This window comes from Enoplosus armatus, chromosome 8 (assembly GCF_043641665.1).
Source record: "Enoplosus armatus isolate fEnoArm2 chromosome 8, fEnoArm2.hap1, whole genome shotgun sequence".
NCBI classification, from domain to species: domain Eukaryota; kingdom Metazoa; phylum Chordata; class Actinopteri; order Centrarchiformes; family Enoplosidae; genus Enoplosus; species Enoplosus armatus.
This window is the reverse complement of record NC_092187.1, coordinates 2,198,604-2,218,788: the sequence shown is the minus strand read 5'-3', so window position 1 is coordinate 2,218,788 and position 20,185 is coordinate 2,198,604. Positions and strand designations below refer to the sequence as shown.

The following is a 20,185-nucleotide window of genomic DNA, read 5'->3' as shown; positions in this document are numbered from 1 at the left end:
GCGGAGATCACTGACCTGCAGCACATAAAAAAAGATTCAGGCAAGAAACAAGGTTTTCATGTTCCAACGTGGCGGAGTAATATAAAACAGTAGTGAAGCGGTGGAGATACCGCACTTCAGACCTAGCTTTGCTTAAACAAATTCTGATTTCATTTCACAGGTGAAACAGCTCGTTTCATCCCGTTTCTCAGCATAGATAGAGCCACTAAGTTATATTTAGGTACAGTTTTGCGGGATGTGATGACACCAGTGGAAGGGAAGTGATTTGGCATAATGATGCTGGAGCTGTGAAGGGGTCTGGAAAGAGTTAGTGGATCTTTACCTTAAGCTCATTACAGTTGTCCAAACAGGAGTTAAGACTAATGGACTCATACCACCCTGCTCCACCAGCTCATTATACACTGACTTCAAATCAGCCCTTTGCTAAATGCCATCCCACATTCTGTACCGAATTTGCTCCCCTCCTCCATGTCGCAGCATCCAATAAACATCAAATGTCACACGTAGTTTGGAGCGAGGCAGTGTGCCTCTTAAGAAATGGCATTTGAAAAGGCAAAACAAATTACGGCAAGGCGGCCGAGCTCCAGACTAGCATTTTCATTATGAAGGGGGGGGGAAAAAAAAAAGAAGAGGTGATTTAAAGATTTCATTGTAAAAGAGGTCAATACGACACACTCAAAAAAACATTGCTGTTTAGCATCACTTCAGGAGAAGCCAACTTGTAAAGTTCTGTGTATTTTCATTACTGGAAAGGTACATTTTTCTGGTCTGACAACAAGGTCCCCCGTGCACCCGTTAGGTTACCTCGACTCGACACGGCAGTCAGTCAGCCAATCGGTAAGGCCGCGTTCAGACGGACATCAGGACTGCAAACTTTAACTTAACACAACGCAACCGTCAACCCAGGCGCGGCGTTGGCCAGTCAGACGTGTGCATGCATCTCAACTGAAATGACCGCTATCGTGATAGCTATCCAACTCCAAGTGAATTATTGATTTGTGTTACAGTCAAGGACATGAAAGCAATATAAACAGTTATACAGAGAACCACGGCTTTGTTTTGAGCTTCCTGTAGCGGCAGCATGGAGGAAGGAGATCAAACTCTGTGTAATGTGGTAATGATCAGGAGAGTTAAGAACCAATTACCCATGAGCCCATTGAGTTTTGTCAGACTGCAGAGGCCACACCGCCTCTGCAGTCTGACAGTCTCTACATTTCGGTCACACGTTCGCGAGTCTGAACAGATTCATCGTTTCATTCTCCAGGTAAACAGCAGAAATAGGCCGGTAAACCCCGCGCTTTTGTCCGTCTGAATACTGCCTTGTTACACATCTGTTAAGATTCACACTCACACATCATTTGGGACTTGATTGCTGGTTGATTTTGTTCATCAGAGAGCAGTTTTAGTAAAACAGAAAGAAAAGAATCACGGTGATATACTTGTAGCAGGTGGACAGAGCACAGGGACTTCGTGTGCCGCGACTGCGAATGCAACACCGGAGCTTGTTAGCAGTCTGGCAGGGCTGTAATTCATTGTTGCTCGGTGAGTAAAAGCTGCGACGCAAAACTGAGTTTATTCCTGATATTAAAGCTGAACACGGATTCACAGCCGGAACCGTTTCTGATTCAATATAAATACCAAATAATACATTATGCTTAACACAGTCTCTTCAATTTGCGCGATAAACTAGTTTTACAAAGCGGGAAGAAATAACTGTGCAGTCTCACTTCAGTACGGCTCATTACATTAAGAAAAGCACCTCAGGACTCCAGACAGCAGCACAAGGAGCTGACGGGGAAAAAAGAGGCACCTGGCCTACTTTCCAAAACTTACCCAGAATTTTAAAGTAAATCACATTCGATTAATCAGAGGTGGGGGGGAGTGTCTGCCCTGCCATGCGTCAGCGCTGGATCTTTTCATCTTGTCTGCGGCTGCCACAACGGCGACACCTCTGCCACATTAACATGTGCCGGGAGAGGGGGAGACAGAAAGAAAGAAAGAGAAAAAGAGAGGGAGAGAGAAGAGTGAGGTACGGGAGCGGGAGATGGAGGGAAAGGCGAACAACAAAGGGAGAGAGCGTGACTTTGACGCAGCAGATTAAAAAAAGAATAACAGGCGCCAGAAGTGTCACATCTAATAGGGACACGACACATCACGCCTCCTGTGAGACGCCGAGCTGTCACCACAGGAACAACTCTCTCTCTAAAAAAAAAACAGAACGAGCGCCGTCTTTTTGCAGGGCGCTAATCGGAGGCGACGTTGGGAATACAACTCCTCGGTTGTAATCTATTTGCAGCAGCGACGCTGAGCTTCATTTGTGGGAGATTTCACTGGCGGGCGTATTTGTCTTTCTCAAACTACAATTTGGTCGAACTAATGAGCTTGGACACAGGTCGCGCGGCTCAGGGCGGCGGCGAGAGACGTCGGAGCTCATCAGGGGCTCGCTGTTTACAAGCGCGATCGCATTTCACGTAGAGAGAGCGACGTTCTCAAGCGATCTGTTTACATCAGTGTTAAACTAATCTATTGACGCACGCACCAGAGCACGTCATGGGCAACATGGGCGTTGGGAAAGGTTCCAATAAAAACTTAACATTTTGATTCTGTGAATTTGGACTTAACTGGAAAGTAACACCTGTGAGAAAGATTACAAAGTAGACGGTGATCAGAATCAGCTGTGTCCATTAGCTGAAAACCACATCATGCGTTTCATTGTTGAGAAAAACCTCATCTGAAACAGCCCGGGCCGGGCTCCATCACAGGTGCATCGCAGACATTTTCTGATTGGGATCAGAGCGCATTAAGGATTTTACACCTTTACTTTGTCCGAGCGACGGATACGAGCAGTTTCAACTCAAGGTCCCAACCTGCTCCTTGTGGAGCTTTTGACCGCGTATCAACTGCAAAGCTCACCTTTGAAGCCGACATGGAGGCGGAACGTTGCGAGCCATGTATTGTTTGGGTCCTACTCCTGTTCCCGTTTCACAGAGTTGGTCCATACGGACAACAATGCATTGTGAACTGTGTTATACTGTGCTAATGATGCTGGCTGAACACACAGAGAAAGATGATGCAGATCATGTTTCCACAAAGGTTTTATTTTGTCACGATTGCCCCCAGGGTCCAAAACGACGTGGTCTAAACGATCCCCAACACGCTGCACAGACCACACCTACGAAGAACTAAGTATTCAACACTGGCGCACCTCCGCATGTCGTGACACGGGAAGTCATAAAGGGAGTCTGAGGGACATTTTATTTGGGCCTTATTAAATCAGTTTTGCATAACGCCAGACTTTAAAGACGCGTGGGTGTGATTTACTGTATATTCTGGCACAAATCAGAACCCCCCCCCCCCCCCAAAGTGGTTAAATGATGTAGGATAAAGGATGATGCAAACATATTATAGTAAATTAGACCTGTGTAGTTAATCCGTAGGGTCAGTTCACTGTATATAGTAATGCGATGGCTCTACAGAAGCTACAGTGGCTGTTGGGGGTGTTGCCAGGAGGACAAACTAGATTTTATGACCTATGATGATGATGATGATGATGATGATGATGATGCCGTTTTTCGTTCTCTCTCTCTCTGCGTGTTTGTTTGCTCCTTACACTGTTTTGAGATCCTAAACAACGTACTGGAAAGAAGGCAAAATGGACGCTGCGGTAGAAATGCAGCGAAAACAAGCGAAGCCAGGGAACGTGCTGCTGGGTGAAGCATCCCTCCGGTCAAAAGGTGATTTGATATGCATCACACTCTCATCACTAATCCCTTGTCTGGAGTTGCGGCTTCAGCGCTGAGCACTTTCATGGTTAAGGCATCCCTCTAGTAGCAATTCAGGATACGCAGCGTGCTCTCATCACGTTCAGGGCTATGCAGCTCCAACACCGAGCTCTCCGACCAAAGTGCTGCTCTGAGCAGCACAGCCAGATGCAGACAGAAATCCACCCGGGGGACAGTTAAGCGCAGCTCTGAGCGGCCTCATCCACAGCCTCTCTGCCATCGCAGGCTGTCCTCAGCGCGTCTCCGCATGTCCTCGGCATTGCCTTGGCCATTACAATTTCTGGGACTTCCTTCAGCGTTACGGTGCCGCTCCCTCTCTGCCAACGGTCACTGTCCTGCAGAAGCCTGCCGTGGAAAGTATCCACTTTATTTCCAATTTGTTTATACCTCGACATCATTTTAACGTGAAAAGAACAGTTTTGGTAACATTTCGGGAAGCATGCTTATTCGCTTTCTTGCTGCAGTGCCTTGGATGAGAAGGAGGCAGTTGGCTTAGCTTAGCATAAAGCCTGGAAGCGGGTGGGGGGGCAGCTAGCCCGGCTCTCTTCAAAGTACCAGCACCTCTAAAGCTCACACATTAGATAAAATACATTTTATCTCGATTTTTACGGTTTCGTGAGAGCCAACTGTCTCCCCTTTCTTCCTGTCTTTGTGCTAAGCTAGGCTAACAACATCCTGAATCCAGCCAGATACCTGGTGGTGGTATGAATCTTTTCATCTAACTCTAACTGTAAATGTCGGATGATTCCTTTATAACTCTTGTACGAACTCAATGCGTTTGCGCCAGAGGAGTATAGAAATTCATTTATAGACAAAAATTCAAACACAAAGTCAGGCTCAAGATTCTTTTTTTGGGTTGAGAAGTTGACATATTCAAGAGATTGCGTTTCACATTTCAGTGATTAAGCCAAGGACATTCGGTGGTTCCAGCTTGTGTATGATTTTAAATTGAATATCTTTTGGTTTTGGACAGCAGGTCAGACAAAATGAGCAATTTGTGCACGTCACCTTTGAATGTTTTCAACATTTTATGGACTAAACAACAACAATCGAAAAGATATTTTAGGTTAATCGATGAAATTAAACGAAAATACTTGTTGCAGCCCTAATAATTACCAATACATTCTGAAGGACACTCGTTAAACACAACTAACTCTAACCAGAGGGATCCGGTGTCTATCTGTCCTCTGCAGTGCAGCCAACCGTTACAAACCACACTGAGAAAATACCATTTTCTTTTATGCTGTTCTACCACACCAAGCTGAGTGTAAGGGTATTAGCCTGTGTGTGTGTGTGTGTGTGTGTGTGTTTACATGTTTCATTCTACACTGCCCACAGGTATCAGCAGACCTTTGTAAATACCATGCAGGGCCTCGGAGATGGCCAAGAGCCTATTATTTGGACATGAAAGACAGAATATGTGAATCACTGGCAGCCAGCTAAAGGAGGGAAAGAGCATGATTGGATTCAAGCAAAGTGTGCCAGTCAGTGTGTGTGTGTGTGTGTGTGTGTGTGTGTGTGTGTGTGTGTGTGTGTGAACCCCAAACAATACTTTGAACGACTACGCATTTGTATGCCAGTTAATTTGGCTCCAGTTTGGGTAATTGCGGAACTAACCAGTGGACGTAGAGTCATTCACAGGCTACAATCGAACACAAACACGCACACACACCACGCCTGTGTGCGGGTACATACACACCCACAGTGTAGGAAAGAGGCTCTCCACAGCAGTGTAATTAGGCCTGGTCACTGCAGAGTCGTAATGGATAACCCCGTCTGAAAATGGCCGGGGGCAGCGAACATAATTGAGCATGCTGCGTCTATGTGCATGCGTGCGTGCGTGCGTGCGTGTGTGTGTGTGTGTGTGTGCGTGTGCTACAGAAATGGCATTTCTTGCTGCTTGCTTTTGTTTCTACTGGCTGGATCACGCGCGCAGCAGCACCTAATGAACGTGGAGTTCGAAGCCTTGCGACTTTACGCTAAGCACGTAGCATTGAAAGAGTAAACTTTTAGCCTTTTCCATCCCTCACATATATTCAAGGAACTAAAAAAAAAGCTCCCTGCTTACGTAGTGCAAGCACATCCAGCAGCTTTTTAGAGCCATTGCTTAAGGAAATGGCTACACAAGAAGAGCAAAGCCGCAAGTTTAGAGCACCAACATGGTGCAGGCACGTAAAAATGTGAAAGAATGGGCATTTTTATACATTTGTAAGCTCGTCCTGCTTGTGTAGACTTTGTTACAGCTAGGGTTGAGTTTTGATCAAATGTGACACTTCAGACTGCGTTCCAAGTTGGAAACTTCCCCAAATTTTTTTCCAAGTCTAAAACCTCAAAATCAAAAGCTTGTGTCATTCAGACACATGCGTCCATTACGTCAAGATTCACTGTGGCTTTCACTCAGACACGACAGGACCTTTATGGAGAGAGCCACGACGCTGGTGCAATACTTGGAACCTGGTGCGCGAGAGGGAGCGGTCAATCAAGGAAGAGGTTTGTTTTCCATCCTCGGCTGTAGCCGTGAGGAGAGTCTGCGCAAGGTTTCACAAGGTTTATCAAACTGATTTTATTTTCTTGGTGCAAAACAGACGATAGCTGACTGACTGCATTTATTGCAGATTTCAGATGAAAGAAAATCATGACACATACGCACACTCGGAGCATTGTTCACATACAGTCGACCAAAACGACTCACACTTCTGCTACTTCATTTTGTAATGTTGTTGAACTGTAATTATTTACTGACACAGCTGCCAAAATACTGGCTGAACCCTGATATTTTCTCCTCAAATGTCATTGCTTTAAAATTCCACGCTGAGTCAGACCGGCGTTGGCTTAATTAGGTAGCTAGCTACAGCTGATCAAATCCGCCCTGCTTTTGTCTACCTTTGTCTGAAAACAAGGACTCAAAAAGTACTAATCAGTTGGAGTGGTAAATCTGCCAGCGCTGCCATTGTAAACTGAAATGGAAAGCTTAACCGGCAGAACTGAACTGTCCAGTCATTAATAAGAAACTGACAAAGCAAGGTACTTTATCGCATCGATGCAAAAAAAAAATCCTGTGAATCCAGTATTACCATAAAGTAATAGGGTCTAACTCCACCGGAGATAGTAAAAGGATAGCTATCATGGTAACGGCAAAATCGGCACATAGCACAAATGGTTTCTGCGTCGCCGCGCTGCCTTTCATTTTGGAATAGTTAGTGGATAGAGAGTTTTTTTTTTTTTTTTTTGAAGCTGTAGTTTGTAATTTTCCCGACCATGTGAAATCACTTCGCTTCACCGCGGGCCTGACTGTGTTCAGTTATGGCACCGTTAGTTCCACCGCGGTGCTCTGTGAGGGCCGAAAGAGTGACAGTTTAAAGTCAATTATTCTGGCTGCAGGCTGCCTCCGCGTGAGTGATTCATTAACTTCTATTTTCAACTCACTGGTTCATGTGTTACTTTCATTGTTTTGTATCGCCACCCTCTCTCCCAACCCTACCCATTCCTCACCATGGCAACTGTCTGCAGCGGACCTCGTGCTCCGAAGAAAGCCGTATCCTGCTATTCTACGTGCGGCGCTTTGAAATCAGCCCATCCCATAATCAGTGGGTGGCATCCCATGACTTCAAGCATACGGGGAGAGCTGACTTTGAAGATTGCTTTCATGTGTTTGCTCCTCCTGCTGCCTTTCGTGTGGCTGATGTCGGAGCAAACATTTACATGTGGATGCTTTTCTGAAGCAGTGTTTTAAGGGTAAGCATGGAAAGGTTACATCATTTATAAAAACCTTTTGGAACCTCTTTGACCCTGTCGGGCCCACCAATGAGCCCAGACTTTTATTTTATAATTCTTGACAAAATGTCAACATTTCCACAGACGCCAGATGACCAGTCAGGCTAAATTTTGGAAAGCGCGTACAAAAGGATGCGGACAGCGAACATTTCTATTTGTTAAAAGTGCAGCTGTAAAAAAAAACGTGAGTTGCTGGGTTTATGTATTTCTCTTGATATAAGCGTCATGTAGCTCCAATAAAGTGTTGGAACATACAAGCGGGATATACCAATATGGAGTCGGACTCACTGGATGTAGGCTGTTGGGATAAGTCTGCCGTTGGCCGACTGTTTCAGTCGGGATTCTCCTCCCCTTCCCGCTATCTGGGTGTTACAGCGTTACAGGGGTCTTAAATAAGGACTGGATAGTTTGTAAAATTAAAATGAAAAAATCCCATCCATCCCTTCATCCTTCCGTCGTCCACACCGCTTATCTTGTTCAGGGTTGCGAGATTGCGTTTTCCATACATCAACATGTTCCGTCATGTTAATCGAGTGTGATTCATATTCGATTTTTCGAACCAAACAACGGGACCTGCCTGGCGCACGCAGCGAACGAATACAACAACATGTGTTTTGAATAAATGATTGCTTTTTGTGGTAACATTAGCAATCTTCAAAGTCAATTACCCCCCCCCCCCGACCCTCATATGCTCAGGCATTTCTGCCAGAGTGTGTATGCGTGAAGATGTGCGCTGCGATAACATGGAAAATGTCATAAACAGCCTCGTCTGGCGTTGAGTGCAGCTCATAATATGTCTATTACATGGTGGCCTGTACTATGTGTGTGTAACCGCGTGCACAATGGACCTGGATGATTATCTTCACACGTCTCAGCAGCATGTGAACTAAAAACCCACTGTAATGGACTGACAGGGCAACCCTTGTAATTGCGTGGCGGCATTAGATGCGATTAAAAAGCAGCTTTTTTGCAGTGTGTGGGGAAAATGAGACAAATATGCAAAACTGGCGTTCCATTTTGTCATGATTCATTTGCATTTCTCAGATTCCCTATGGGGAGCTGAGGCATTGTGTGATGTCACACTGCCATAAAGTCGCAGGAGTTTTGATGATAACTATATATAGCGCCATCATGCAGACATAGTTCTATTTTCTGAATAGGAGTCAAATAAACACTCGGCGAGCAGGTGGGGGGGGGGAGAATAAATGTCAAACCAACATGAGACTTAAAGATATAGTTGCAAAGTGTGTAAAAAAATAAATAAATAAATAAATCTGAGAGACTCTCCAGGGAACATTGATACTTCACTACATTATGCGGCGGCCTGCTGGTGGCTGAGGAGCTCTTTCAGGCTGCAAATGACTGATCCTGGACCCTGGATACATCACGTTCCCCTCTACGCCTGTCTTCCTCATCCTCCTCCTCTTTCCTCCCTCGCTGAGATTGCCAACAGATGAATCCTGCCAAGTGCCTCCCCAGGAGAAGTGTGTGTGTGTGTGTGTGTGTGTGTGTGTGTGCCTTTCCACTTTGATGGCAACGTTGGCAGTAATGTGTCTAATGGAAGATAAGCAACACTCTCTCAGACAAGTCTTCACAGCCAAGCACTTCCCCCAACATCATCATGCTGAGTGCAATAGAGGGAATACTCTATCCTCCTCCATCTCTCTCACACACACACACACACACCACTCACAGTGTACACCCATGCAAAGACACACACACACACACGCACACACACACACACACAGAGAATACAGCGAGTGACGGTTTGAATCATCTGTCTCAAAGCTGCCTTTATCATATCTCACACAAAGTCTGCAGAGCCTCACACACACACACACACACACATGCACACACACACACACACACACACACACACACACACCCGCCGGTTGGATGATGACTCCCGGAGATGAGTTTCAGTCATAGAGGGACACCTCAGAGAAAGTGTAGCTTTGGATCGCCATGCTCAAAGCTGCCCGCAATCATTTCTCCTCCAAAGTATGTCCCCCCCCCCCCCACACACACACACACACACAGACACACACACCAGTGAAGTGCTTTTGCAGAGAGTGAAGGACGAGCGCTGCAGAAGGCACTTATAGAGAAAGAAAGAGGGAGAGTCCTTGACTGCCGGCTGACCCCCGCAGCTTGTTTGTGCCAATTTTTGAAGAGAGCGTTCTGATGGAGGGGGAGGAGAGAGGAGAGGATTCAGCGGGTTTATTACACACAACACAACTAGCAGTGACAGGCGGAGGGAGGCAAGAATGATGGAGGACGCCGAAGGTCTTGAGTCCACATTGTCAAGCAATGAGTACAGCATCTGAACTGCTGCCACTTCTTTTTTTTTTTTTTAGACTGATAAATCGGGCTGGTTGCATCAGACCACAGCCAGTCAGTGTTGTCCACTCAGCAGGGACGTTTCATGTCCATTCATTCTTGACATTACTCTACTATCTCTCTGTAAATGCATGATTCACTTACGGACCCGTTGCATTGCAGAGCTGTTATATTATTGAGTGGCCTCATCCGAGCTGCAAATCCCCAAATAATGTATCTTTTCTACCTTAATAAAACATTTAATCTGGGGAGACACTGAATCCTTGTATTTCTGCATGGAAAGAAGACATTCGCATGGATTCAGGCGGCAGATGGAAAAACCGGAGATCATTTTAGTGGACGAGAGCAGGGGCGGTAAAATTAGGCAAGGCTGGCAGACAATACGGGCATCGCCGTCCAAATTTCAAATATTCTAAATATATATATATATATATATATATACACGAGTGCAGTTCAGTGCAGGAAATGAATTAATTGCCTTACGTTTTGGAGGGGAATTCAACTTTCAGTTGTGTCATGATCTGAAGGCGGCCCAAAAAACAACTTTAAGGTCCGCAGTTCGGGACAGTTCACAGTCTTTCCACATGTTCTCAGCAATTATTACTTCCTAACACGTACAGTGTGTTCAGAAACAAATCTCCTGAATTTCCTTTACGCAGACTTCAACTGTAACCATTGCATCAACGTATGTTAGGACAACCATTCATGTTTCTGTTTTTTCGGTTGAAGCTTTGCTGCGACATCTATCCACTGCGCTGTATTTTATTAGCTATAAAAGTTTTTTTGACTTGATTTTTCGTCTGGTATGTTCTCAGGTAGGCTGCCAAGACGTACTGGACTGGTCAATTGAATACCTCAAATCAACGTCATCGCTCTTTGAACATTTTGCCAATACTGTAGGTGTTCTGGCCTGTCCCAAGCCACGCTTACGTCTCCAACATAAGCTCTTGTAACTGTCATGTAGTGACTATAGTTAGAGAGATTATCCGTTATTTATGAAGCATTCATAGTCACCAGACATCTTGTTCATTTTAGAGTCCGTATCTACATATATATATAGCTGATTCTATTTGATTCAAACTGTCATGTGGCAGTCCTTGAAACTGAACAGCCATCTAGAAGGGGACATAACTCGAATCCCCGTTGAATTGAGTCAGCGAAGGGCAGCAAAATCAACGCCTCTTAATATGAAAATGTCATGGGCTATTACTTTGAGTTCACTTTGCTCATGAAAGGATATTCAGACAAAGCCGAGGAGGACGCAGAAGATTGATTTTTAAGTCCTGAGACTACGCGGAGGTACGCGGCCGCCACAGCAATCACTTCTCTCCTCTCTGCAGTTCATCCGAGGCCTCCCTCCAGCACTTGTCTTCTCAGAGCCGAGCATATACCGAGGTCAGGACCTAAATACATTGGCTTTACCTGCCGCTGAGCACCAACAAGCTTTAAAACTGTCAGCCTGCCTCTTTGTGTTTACCGACAGCGGCAGACAGACACAGAGAGAGTGAAAGAGTGCCAAGCATCTGCAGTCATATCGGCGTGTCGAGTGACTTACAGAATACAGAATTACACACAGAGAGAGAGACACATATTCCACTTGCCATGATTGCAAATGCTTACCTTTTTTTTTTACTTGATATGTGACTTAAAACAACTAAATGAAAATGAAAATTGCTGAAATAACTTGTCAATCGACCACGTAATCGTCACACACGGCAATAACCTCATTAGATCTTTAGGCCTTTTCACAGCAGACATTTTGACTTGTCATAGTAGAAGATTTAAAAAAAAAAAAAATCAACAGTGCCTCTGTTCAGACCCGGTACTAACGGCAGCTCTGATACCATGGTACGAGTGCACCCAAGACGCATTGAGGACGCACTGAGATCCGATCACTCGGGCCGCATTCGGAGGGGGTCCACGTTCTTGTGCACGCGAATACGTCCTGGGCCGCACTGAAGGATCGCCTACTCAGCCGCCCATCAGTAAACACCACAAAACCACAGGGTTGGAGTTGAGGCAGAGCAGCCGGAGGACATCGGAGGTTGAAAGCGGAAAATATTTTCTCCATGAAATGCAGTAATCACTTTTGTACGGTAATCAGTGAGGCAAGGCCCCCAGACACACTCCGTGCTGATAGTGGAGTCTTCAAACCACCCAGCAACTGAATAATATCTGAAGTGGGGCCATTGTACCTTCAAAATTCAATCTTAATTTGTTACTGTCCCTTTTGGAAGGGAGAGAAATTCATGTAATAATGTACAGTGCTTAACAAATGTATTAGACCCCCCCACCCCAGTGTAAGGTGTTTGCCCCCGCTGCCCTAAACGAACAGTATTGCTGATGTCTCTGTAATGGTTAATCCACCAGTACGTGCAAGCCAAGCTCTTTAATCAAAATGATATCTTTAATGCTGAAATAGAATTATTGTTGTTATCCATGAATTCTCAAATTTACCGTTTTACAAAAAAAGCAGAATAAAATAGTAAAGCACATTATTATTTTTTTTGATTGAGATGCCAGATTACAGTTATTTACTTGCATTCCTGAACAGAAACATTTGTTTTGTATGTTGCAAAGAATGCAAGCTGTTATCATGATGTAGTCTCTGGAGGCTAATTTATATATAACTGCTACAACATAAATATGCTTGTTTATACTTCAGTGCTTCAAGGCTCCTCATTCAATTCTGACTGGAACAACACACATGGAAAAAAAAAAAACTAAAACTAAAAACACTCATTTTCTTTCATTTGGCTGAAGATCTCTCCGATGGGAGGAAGCAGCCGCTTACGTACTTATTTCAGAATAATCCGATACCGCGCTACTTGGACCTGTGCCCATATCACCTGATCTAGATGGCGGTGTGCTATATACCCCGCGACAGCAATGAAAGACTCGAACGCGATTCCACACTTCGCTGCTGTGACGATGGCAGGAACCCCGCTGTCGTGCCAGGCCACGCCGCCATCAGAGGTGAAACCGCGAGCGAGTGGAAGGCGAGGAGCAGACGGGGACATTTGCTGTCTGATTCGGCAGAAGACACCAGTAAACCCCACAAGCTGCTGTTGAATGTTTGCCAGTGATACTGCATTGGCCACTGTTAAATCTTTAATAGTGTGATGTCACTGCCTCAGTGCTCCAGTTTGCTTTCAGTGGAAATCCTATCCCCCCCCCCCCCAGTGCGATATTTATCACACAACAAACCCATCATTAGAAAAGGGCATTTGAGGTGGGGAAAAAAAGGGGTTGGAAGGGAGGCTTAACCATCGCAGGCTGTGATTGCATCTGTGCCAGACCTGGGTTTACGCTCATGCGTTCATCCATCTAGTATATTCCTTTCAAATACGGTGTCATGGTGTAGAGGAGCAGCGGCGCCTGAAGCCTTTTGAGGTGGCGCAGCAGCCGGAAAAAAGGTTTTCTGTCCCCCATTGAATGGTAAATGATTCACCTGTTGAATTGAGAAAAATGGTTCAAATCCAATGTAATAATGGGAGTCAGAGTGGGGCCTGGTTTTCTCCGGTGATGGAGCTCAAAACAGGGTGGAGATATAAGGCTGACCCTGGGTTAAGGCTCGCAGGCACACGTGTCTTTTTTTTTTTTTTTTCGTCCAGTGAGTTGAGTCACCCCACATTTAAGTGGGAAACATGTTTTGAATTTAAGATTGATGCTGGAGAAACAATAATGCACGTTCTTCGGGGGTCTGACGGGGAGATCTGCTGTTGTTAGAGCGGAACCGTCGACGAAAAAACTGTTACCCAAACGTCTGTTAAGTTTTAGCATCTTGTGCTTAGTGGCCCGACGGCTCATTTACTCTTCACTGATTCATTAAGGCAATTGATTGGCTGGAATAATCGCCTCACTGGATAACCATGCCCTAATCAGGAGCTAATTGAAAAGAATCAACGACTAAAAGCAGCGTCTGGGCAGATGTAGACCAGAACATTATGAAAATCTCGCAAAGATTTCCAAATTGTTTTTGTCTTTCATTTCTCTTTCTTCCTTCTCTTTTTTTTCCCCCCTCACTGTTCTCTATTCCAGCTGGTGGAGTGCCAGTGAAGGAAAAGGAGGATAAATTATGACCGCCCCCCCCCCCCCCCCCCCCCACCCCCCAAGGAGTCCAAAAAAAGTGGTACATTTTATTCTGCCAATATAAAGGTGTTTAAGTGAGTTCACGTGGGTTCACACTTTTCTGCATCGCTGAACTCTCATCACTCCCACTCCGCAAACCATAATACCTGCAAATCATCTGACAATAATATTAGACTTAACTCCGTACTTCAGTATTAAGAACTATGTCCTGAATGTTTTACTAATTAATGCATTGCAGGGCCACTTAATATTTCAATTAGGACTACAGTACATTAATCTGGTGCTGCGCTCGCTTCTGCAAGCGTCTTAAATCCCTCGTTGCCCTCCTCTTTTCTTTCATTCTCCCCTCAGGACAAAGCAAAAAACAAGTGTCTCTGCACACACTCATTTCCATAAAAACCTCACACACACCCACTGCTCCGAAAATATCTCTTCCCACAAGCATATTATTCAGTTTGAAAACACATTCTGATACGTTATGTTATGGATGTGCCAACCTGCCGCGAGTTATTACTCATATTGCTCCAAATGGCAACAAAAGGAGAAGTACTAAATATCTGAAAGTTTAAGGGTAATTCTGGTATTTTTAAACCCGAGTTTTTTTTTTTTTAATATTTTGGGGTCTAAATGATTAATAGGTACAAAAAGTTTGGAAGACAACAGTGGAATCATAAGTCAGGCTTTCACAGACTACCTTTGTCGGATAGGGAAACGCTGAGGTTGTGGCTAGTTGTGCTACAAATGGATGCTAACACTCGTGTGTCCCAACACTGCACCGTGCAGACCGGCGGGAGGAGAAATGCTACACCAAAACAAACAGACTTGGAATAACAATCTGAGCCTGTCACCGGCAAAAACAAGCACTTCCGGTGGGCGTACTTTTGACGGGCGCAGTTGTCCCACAAGGATGTCATTGCAGCCTGTTTTGCGGCTGCAGGCTGTGGCGATCTTAAGTCATTTAGACGCCAAAATATGTCAAATTGGGGGGCCCATGTACCCTTTAAATACAGAGAAATCCGTAAACATGACAACGGTACGCAGCACACGTCATGCTCATATGTCCCAGCCCGTCTGCGATGCTTTATAACAAGGGTTTAGCAAAGTGCTAAAAGGTTTAGTGGATGGCACCAGAAGCATCCCGGTGGGACGAGGTCACAAGAGAGTCAGTACTTACCCCAAACCACTCAACACTTTAAGATCTCTGCTGGTGAAACCTAAAGATAGGACCACCCCCCCCCCCAAGAGAGAAAGATTGGCGCTGGTACATGACAGCACACGTTGTGAGGAAGCTGTGAGGAACAAAGATGAAAAGAGACTGAACGCTGGAAACAACATCAGACCAGGACTGGTCACGGCACCGACTGTCAAAGATCATCGACCAGGAGTCAAGACTAACACCAGGGACCATCTTTAAAAAGAGACAGTCCTCCATGTATGACCATCTCCATGACAACTGAGCAAGACCGCGAAATGCAGTCGAAAGCTCTGGGAAAGGAAAAAGCAAGTGGATTGCATTCGACATTTCGGGGATCATAATTTGTGTGTGTGTTCTGAAAAATCTGTTAACCACCTTCCATTGTAATTCTCCCCACGTTAGCGACTGCGCGGGCCCGAGCACAGATCTCCAGCCAAACCTCCGCCCTCATTTCCTGTTGTAGCTCTCACTGTGTCCCACCTTCCTTGCACATAACAGGTGCCGTCCTTCGTCACTGAAGCTAGGATTCTGCACAAGTTAGTTCTTGGCTCATTCTCTACGTTTTCCATTCTGAGTCTTTCAATAAATGTGCGTTTTTGTCCACGCCGGCCCCCCCGCAAGCGTTGCAGCACGCTGTGTCATGTATCAATAATTGATCACGAATCACGTTTTGAATCATGACTTTCAGCATTTGGATCAAATGAGTTCATGAGCGCAAGACCAAGCAGCTGCTCAGTGGATCATTTAGGTAAATATAATGAGGACTGGATCGGAGTCCGTCTCAGCAGATACCCAATATTAACGGACTCGGATCAGGATGGGGGCAAACATCGGGACATCCATACTACTGGGAGTTAAAAAAACAACAACAAATAGTCCCCTAAAAACCTCAACCTGTTTCTTTTTGCCTCTGAACAAGAGATATAACGTGTTCATTTGTGAGCTTTTAAAGGTTCCGGTCGGCAGATGTTTTCTACATTTGGACAGAGCCAGGCATCCCCCCCCCCCCCCCCCCCGCCTCTTTCTTCTATTCTTCAAAACGATCTAACATTCCCGATTCCTGCTTTGGATGAGACACACTTGCCGCTTAGAAAATGGGTAAGAAACTCGTCTCACCTCTTCTCGAGTTTCAACGAATCGCTTTCTGTGAGTGCAGGCACGATCCTACCTGACGAGATAAATCAATTTCAGAGTCTCGATCAAAGGGAACGGGAATCTCGCCTGCGCTGTAACAGGCGCTTTGAGATTCGATGTCATTAAGGTGTGATTCTTAGACGCAAATTTCGCGCAGCCCCCCTAACCCTAACCCCCTAACCCCTAACCCTAACCCTTTTTTTTTTTCAGATGACACTTCATACGTAACTGATAATGTTTTCAGCAGGAAGAAGTTGCGTTTTGCTATGACGGCCGTTTCTTACAGCGGTCAAGTCTCGGCTGTCCTTGTGTGTTAGATGTGTTGGCGGGATGCTGCTGAGGAGCAAGTACGCTTCCACAAGTGAGGAAAGTTGGTGACAGATATTGCTGTAAGACTCGGTGTCTCAAGGGCATTGAGGCATTCAGACTTGCTGGCCATCACCTCCGTCTCCTCCTCCATACTCTTTATTTCTCAACCCACACACACACACACACACACACACACACACACACTGCACACACATCTGCCAAACCGGCAGCCTGACACCTGTGGAGACTGCCAGGCCGAGCCAAAGTTACCGAAACAAACCAGAGAGCCGTGATACTCTCTGTGTGTGTGTGTGTGTGTGTGTGTGTGTGTGTGTGCGTGTGAAGACTGTATGACGTAACAAAGTGTAAACACTGGAGTCCATTTAGGAAAGCTCCTGATGAGAGAGGAAGGAGGGGGGGGGGGGGGGGGGGGGGCTGCTGAGTCTCACGGGGATGCTGCAAGAAAACATGAACTTTCCATCTATCGCTGATGGGGAGAGAGGAGGACGAGGAGGAGGAGGAGGAGGAGGAGGATGAGAGGCCACCGGCGAGGGAGCTGCAGCTCTCAGAGAAAACAGAAACCCTATCAGTCATGAGATACACCACCGGCTATGTCAAAGAACACAACCCTTACACATCAACCGAGCACTCAGCCTCTCCCAACAACACTTTACAACCCTTGTTGGTCCAGTGAGGATGGACGGATGGATGGATGGATGGATGCGCGCACTGACTGAATGAGGCTGATCTCTTCATGGTGCCAGAGCCAAACTCTTTCCCACTGAATGCCCGACGCCGTCAAAGTCAACGCACATTGGCGTTCGGTCGGCGTGTAGTCGGCGTCAGCCCCCGGAGCCTGCGCGCTGCCCTTTGTTTAACGTCTCCCCTGCGTGTGGGCAGATGGCATCCTAACCTATGCCGTCCTCCTTGCAGCCCTTTCTGATGTCTGGTGCTGCACGGGAAAAAATAAAGAAAGGGGGGGGGGGGGGGGGGATCTGAAGCGGGTGTCACACCTACCGTGCCCGGAGATGTGGTTCTCCACCTCGCCACGTCCAGCTTGCCTTGTGGAGACCCCGAGCTGCATGTAGAGTCCCATGTAATGTAAAGTCCCCAGCAGCATCCTGAACGCTCCCATTTCTCTTCGGTTTGATCTGCTCTCTCTCTCCTTTCTCTCTCTCTCTCTCTCTCTGCCTCTTTCACATCGGGTGGAGTGCACGCCGGAAAATATTTGTTTTTGTTGTTGTTGTTGTTGTTGTTTGTTTGTTGTTGTTTGTTTAAATCCAGGTGGCTTGCTCCGGCGAAGGAAGCGGAGGCGAGACGCCTGCGAGACAGGAAAGAAGCGGAGAAGTCGCCGCAGCCTCCCTCTGTGCCGGCAGACTGACTGAGGATCCGCCTCCGTTCAGTCGGCTCTACATGCGGCGGAGGGAGACTTCTCCCAAATGGGGGAGTGCCGCGGCCCGCAGTGGGGGGATATCAGCTATGAGAGGAGCGATAGTAAAAAAAAACTTCACCGCGTTTCGTTCGTCAAGCCATGGGAGTGCACCTCTGCGAGCACCTGCTGCAACATGTGGTTATTGTTATTGTTTTATTGACGTTCAGTAAACAACAAACATGCTTCACACAAGGTGCCAGGGATGATTTACTCATAACATTTCCTGAAGAAAAAAAATACAAATAAATACAAATTGGACCCAAAAGAAGAAGAACTGACTTTTTCTCAGTATCAGTTGTGTGTTTTCTTCCTGAAAGCAATGGGATCTTAAAAGTTTTACTTCTTTCTTCTTCTTCTTTTTTTTTTTTTTTTTTGTCTTCACAGGTTTGCCGGGATTTCACATCTGTGCACCAACCAGGATTTCAAAACGTTTAAATCAGCTGGTGGGTTGTTAGGTCACTGTCAATAAAAAAAAAAAATCACACCCACACCCGTCCTGATGAGTTTTTTTCCCCTCTCTTAATAACTCTTAACACGAACAGGATTTCAGGGGCTTTAAAAAGTTTTTAGATTTTAAATTTGCTTCGGCTTGTCCGTCACCAGTCAGGGTTTTACCAGTCAAATGCTTTGGCTGGGATGGGGTTTTATTTGTCACAACCGACGTAGGATCCGTGCGAGAGAGCAGCAACAGCCTTGACCTGGAAAGTGTCAGTTCTGCTCCAGCTTCAAATGCCACCGACGCAGCTAACCTCTGACCGACCCCGACCGGCCTGAGGTACAGGCGGCTGCTGAGACACTGAACATTTCCAACGGCAGGCCGCACCGTGACATGGGGCTATTGGACTTTATGGAACAGTGTGTAAGCGCTTGTGTAATCGTCATTGATCTTAAGCACTTTCCCCCCCACAACAACAGGGCGGCACAGCCGGGGGAGTATTTTGTCCACCTTGTTAGGCAAAATGATTCATGGTGTGTCCCATTGATTTAAAAAAACAAAAAAAACAACCCAGAGAAATGTATATGTATACAATATGCTGGTATGTATTGGAGTTACAAACGCCCACTGCAGGTCCAAATCTAGGATTTCAGGCTACTTGCTAACAGCCCCCCATCCAGAGCAGACCTTTTTTTTTGTAGTCTAATGATGAAGTTCTTTAGAAAACTTTCGATGGGCAGACTTTTAAATTTGCAGTTTGCCTTGAGGACGCATTTCTCCTGAGAGCTTCCTGTCCATTGACACCATCCTTGTTCGTATTTTCTTCCTTTTTTTTTTCCCCCCACTATTAAGAGTTCTATAGAGTTCCCATCGCATCGCTGTGATGCCTTTATGATGATCAGCCATACTGGTGGTCAGTTTACCTCTGGGGGGCCCCCGTTAGGCCCCACACACTGGGGCGTGCGCCTTGGTAATATTTTTGGCAAAACAATGATGGGAAACGAATGTGCTTTGGCAGTGTCCAATAACATTTAGGGAGCGAGAGTGGCCAGTTTGGTGGAGAGAACTTGTACAGCAGCTGAGCTCGGGCCCCGTGCTGACTACGGCAGCAATTAGCAGTTTTGTTTTTAGCCTATGAGTTTGAGGGATGACAGCTTAATGTGTGTGTGTGTGTGTGTGAACTTGTGTAATTGTATGGTTGCAAGGCAAGGCTGATGATGCTGAGGAATAAAGGAAAATGCTTCATCACTTTCAGCTCTAAACACCGCTACCGTCTGCATGTACACAGGCACTGAGCGACCGACCGACCGACCGTGGCGTTTGGCATTTCTTCTGCTACATCAAGAAAGAAAGAAATCCAAAGCGGTATATTTTCCTTCCCACCTCACTTTTCCTCTAGAATCACCTGCAGTTAAAGAAAAGCAAATTCAAATTCGGTGCCTCACCGAATTGACCTTCCTGAAGTTTTTTTCCCCCACTTTTATTTAGTTTTTTTGCCACGAGGTTTTCTTGGTAGGTTTGCTTCACTTTCACCGAGGGTCTAATGGCCTACACGCCAGCTTTTCTTACAGCAAAGAGTTGGACCCCGAATCATTGAATTGCAATGGAATAGTGGCAAATAGGAATCAACTTTGGTGAAGTTTGACGAATGGCAGACCGTCTTAACTGTGTTGAGTATAAAGAAAAATACC

General features: G+C 45.9%; 1 protein-coding gene across 1 annotated transcript in view; it reads right to left on the bottom strand.

Annotated features, from left to right (window-relative positions):
- Positions 1–17,761, bottom strand: part of LOC139289443 (V-set and transmembrane domain-containing protein 2-like protein) — a 40,561-nt gene extending 22,800 nt beyond the window's left edge. Inside the window, exon 1 of the mRNA XM_070911051.1 lies at positions 17,644–17,761. Within this exon, the coding sequence (XP_070767152.1) occupies positions 17,644–17,761 (118 nt within the window). The remainder of the gene's footprint in view (positions 1–17,643) is intronic.
- Positions 17,762–20,185: the final 2,424 nt, after the last annotated feature.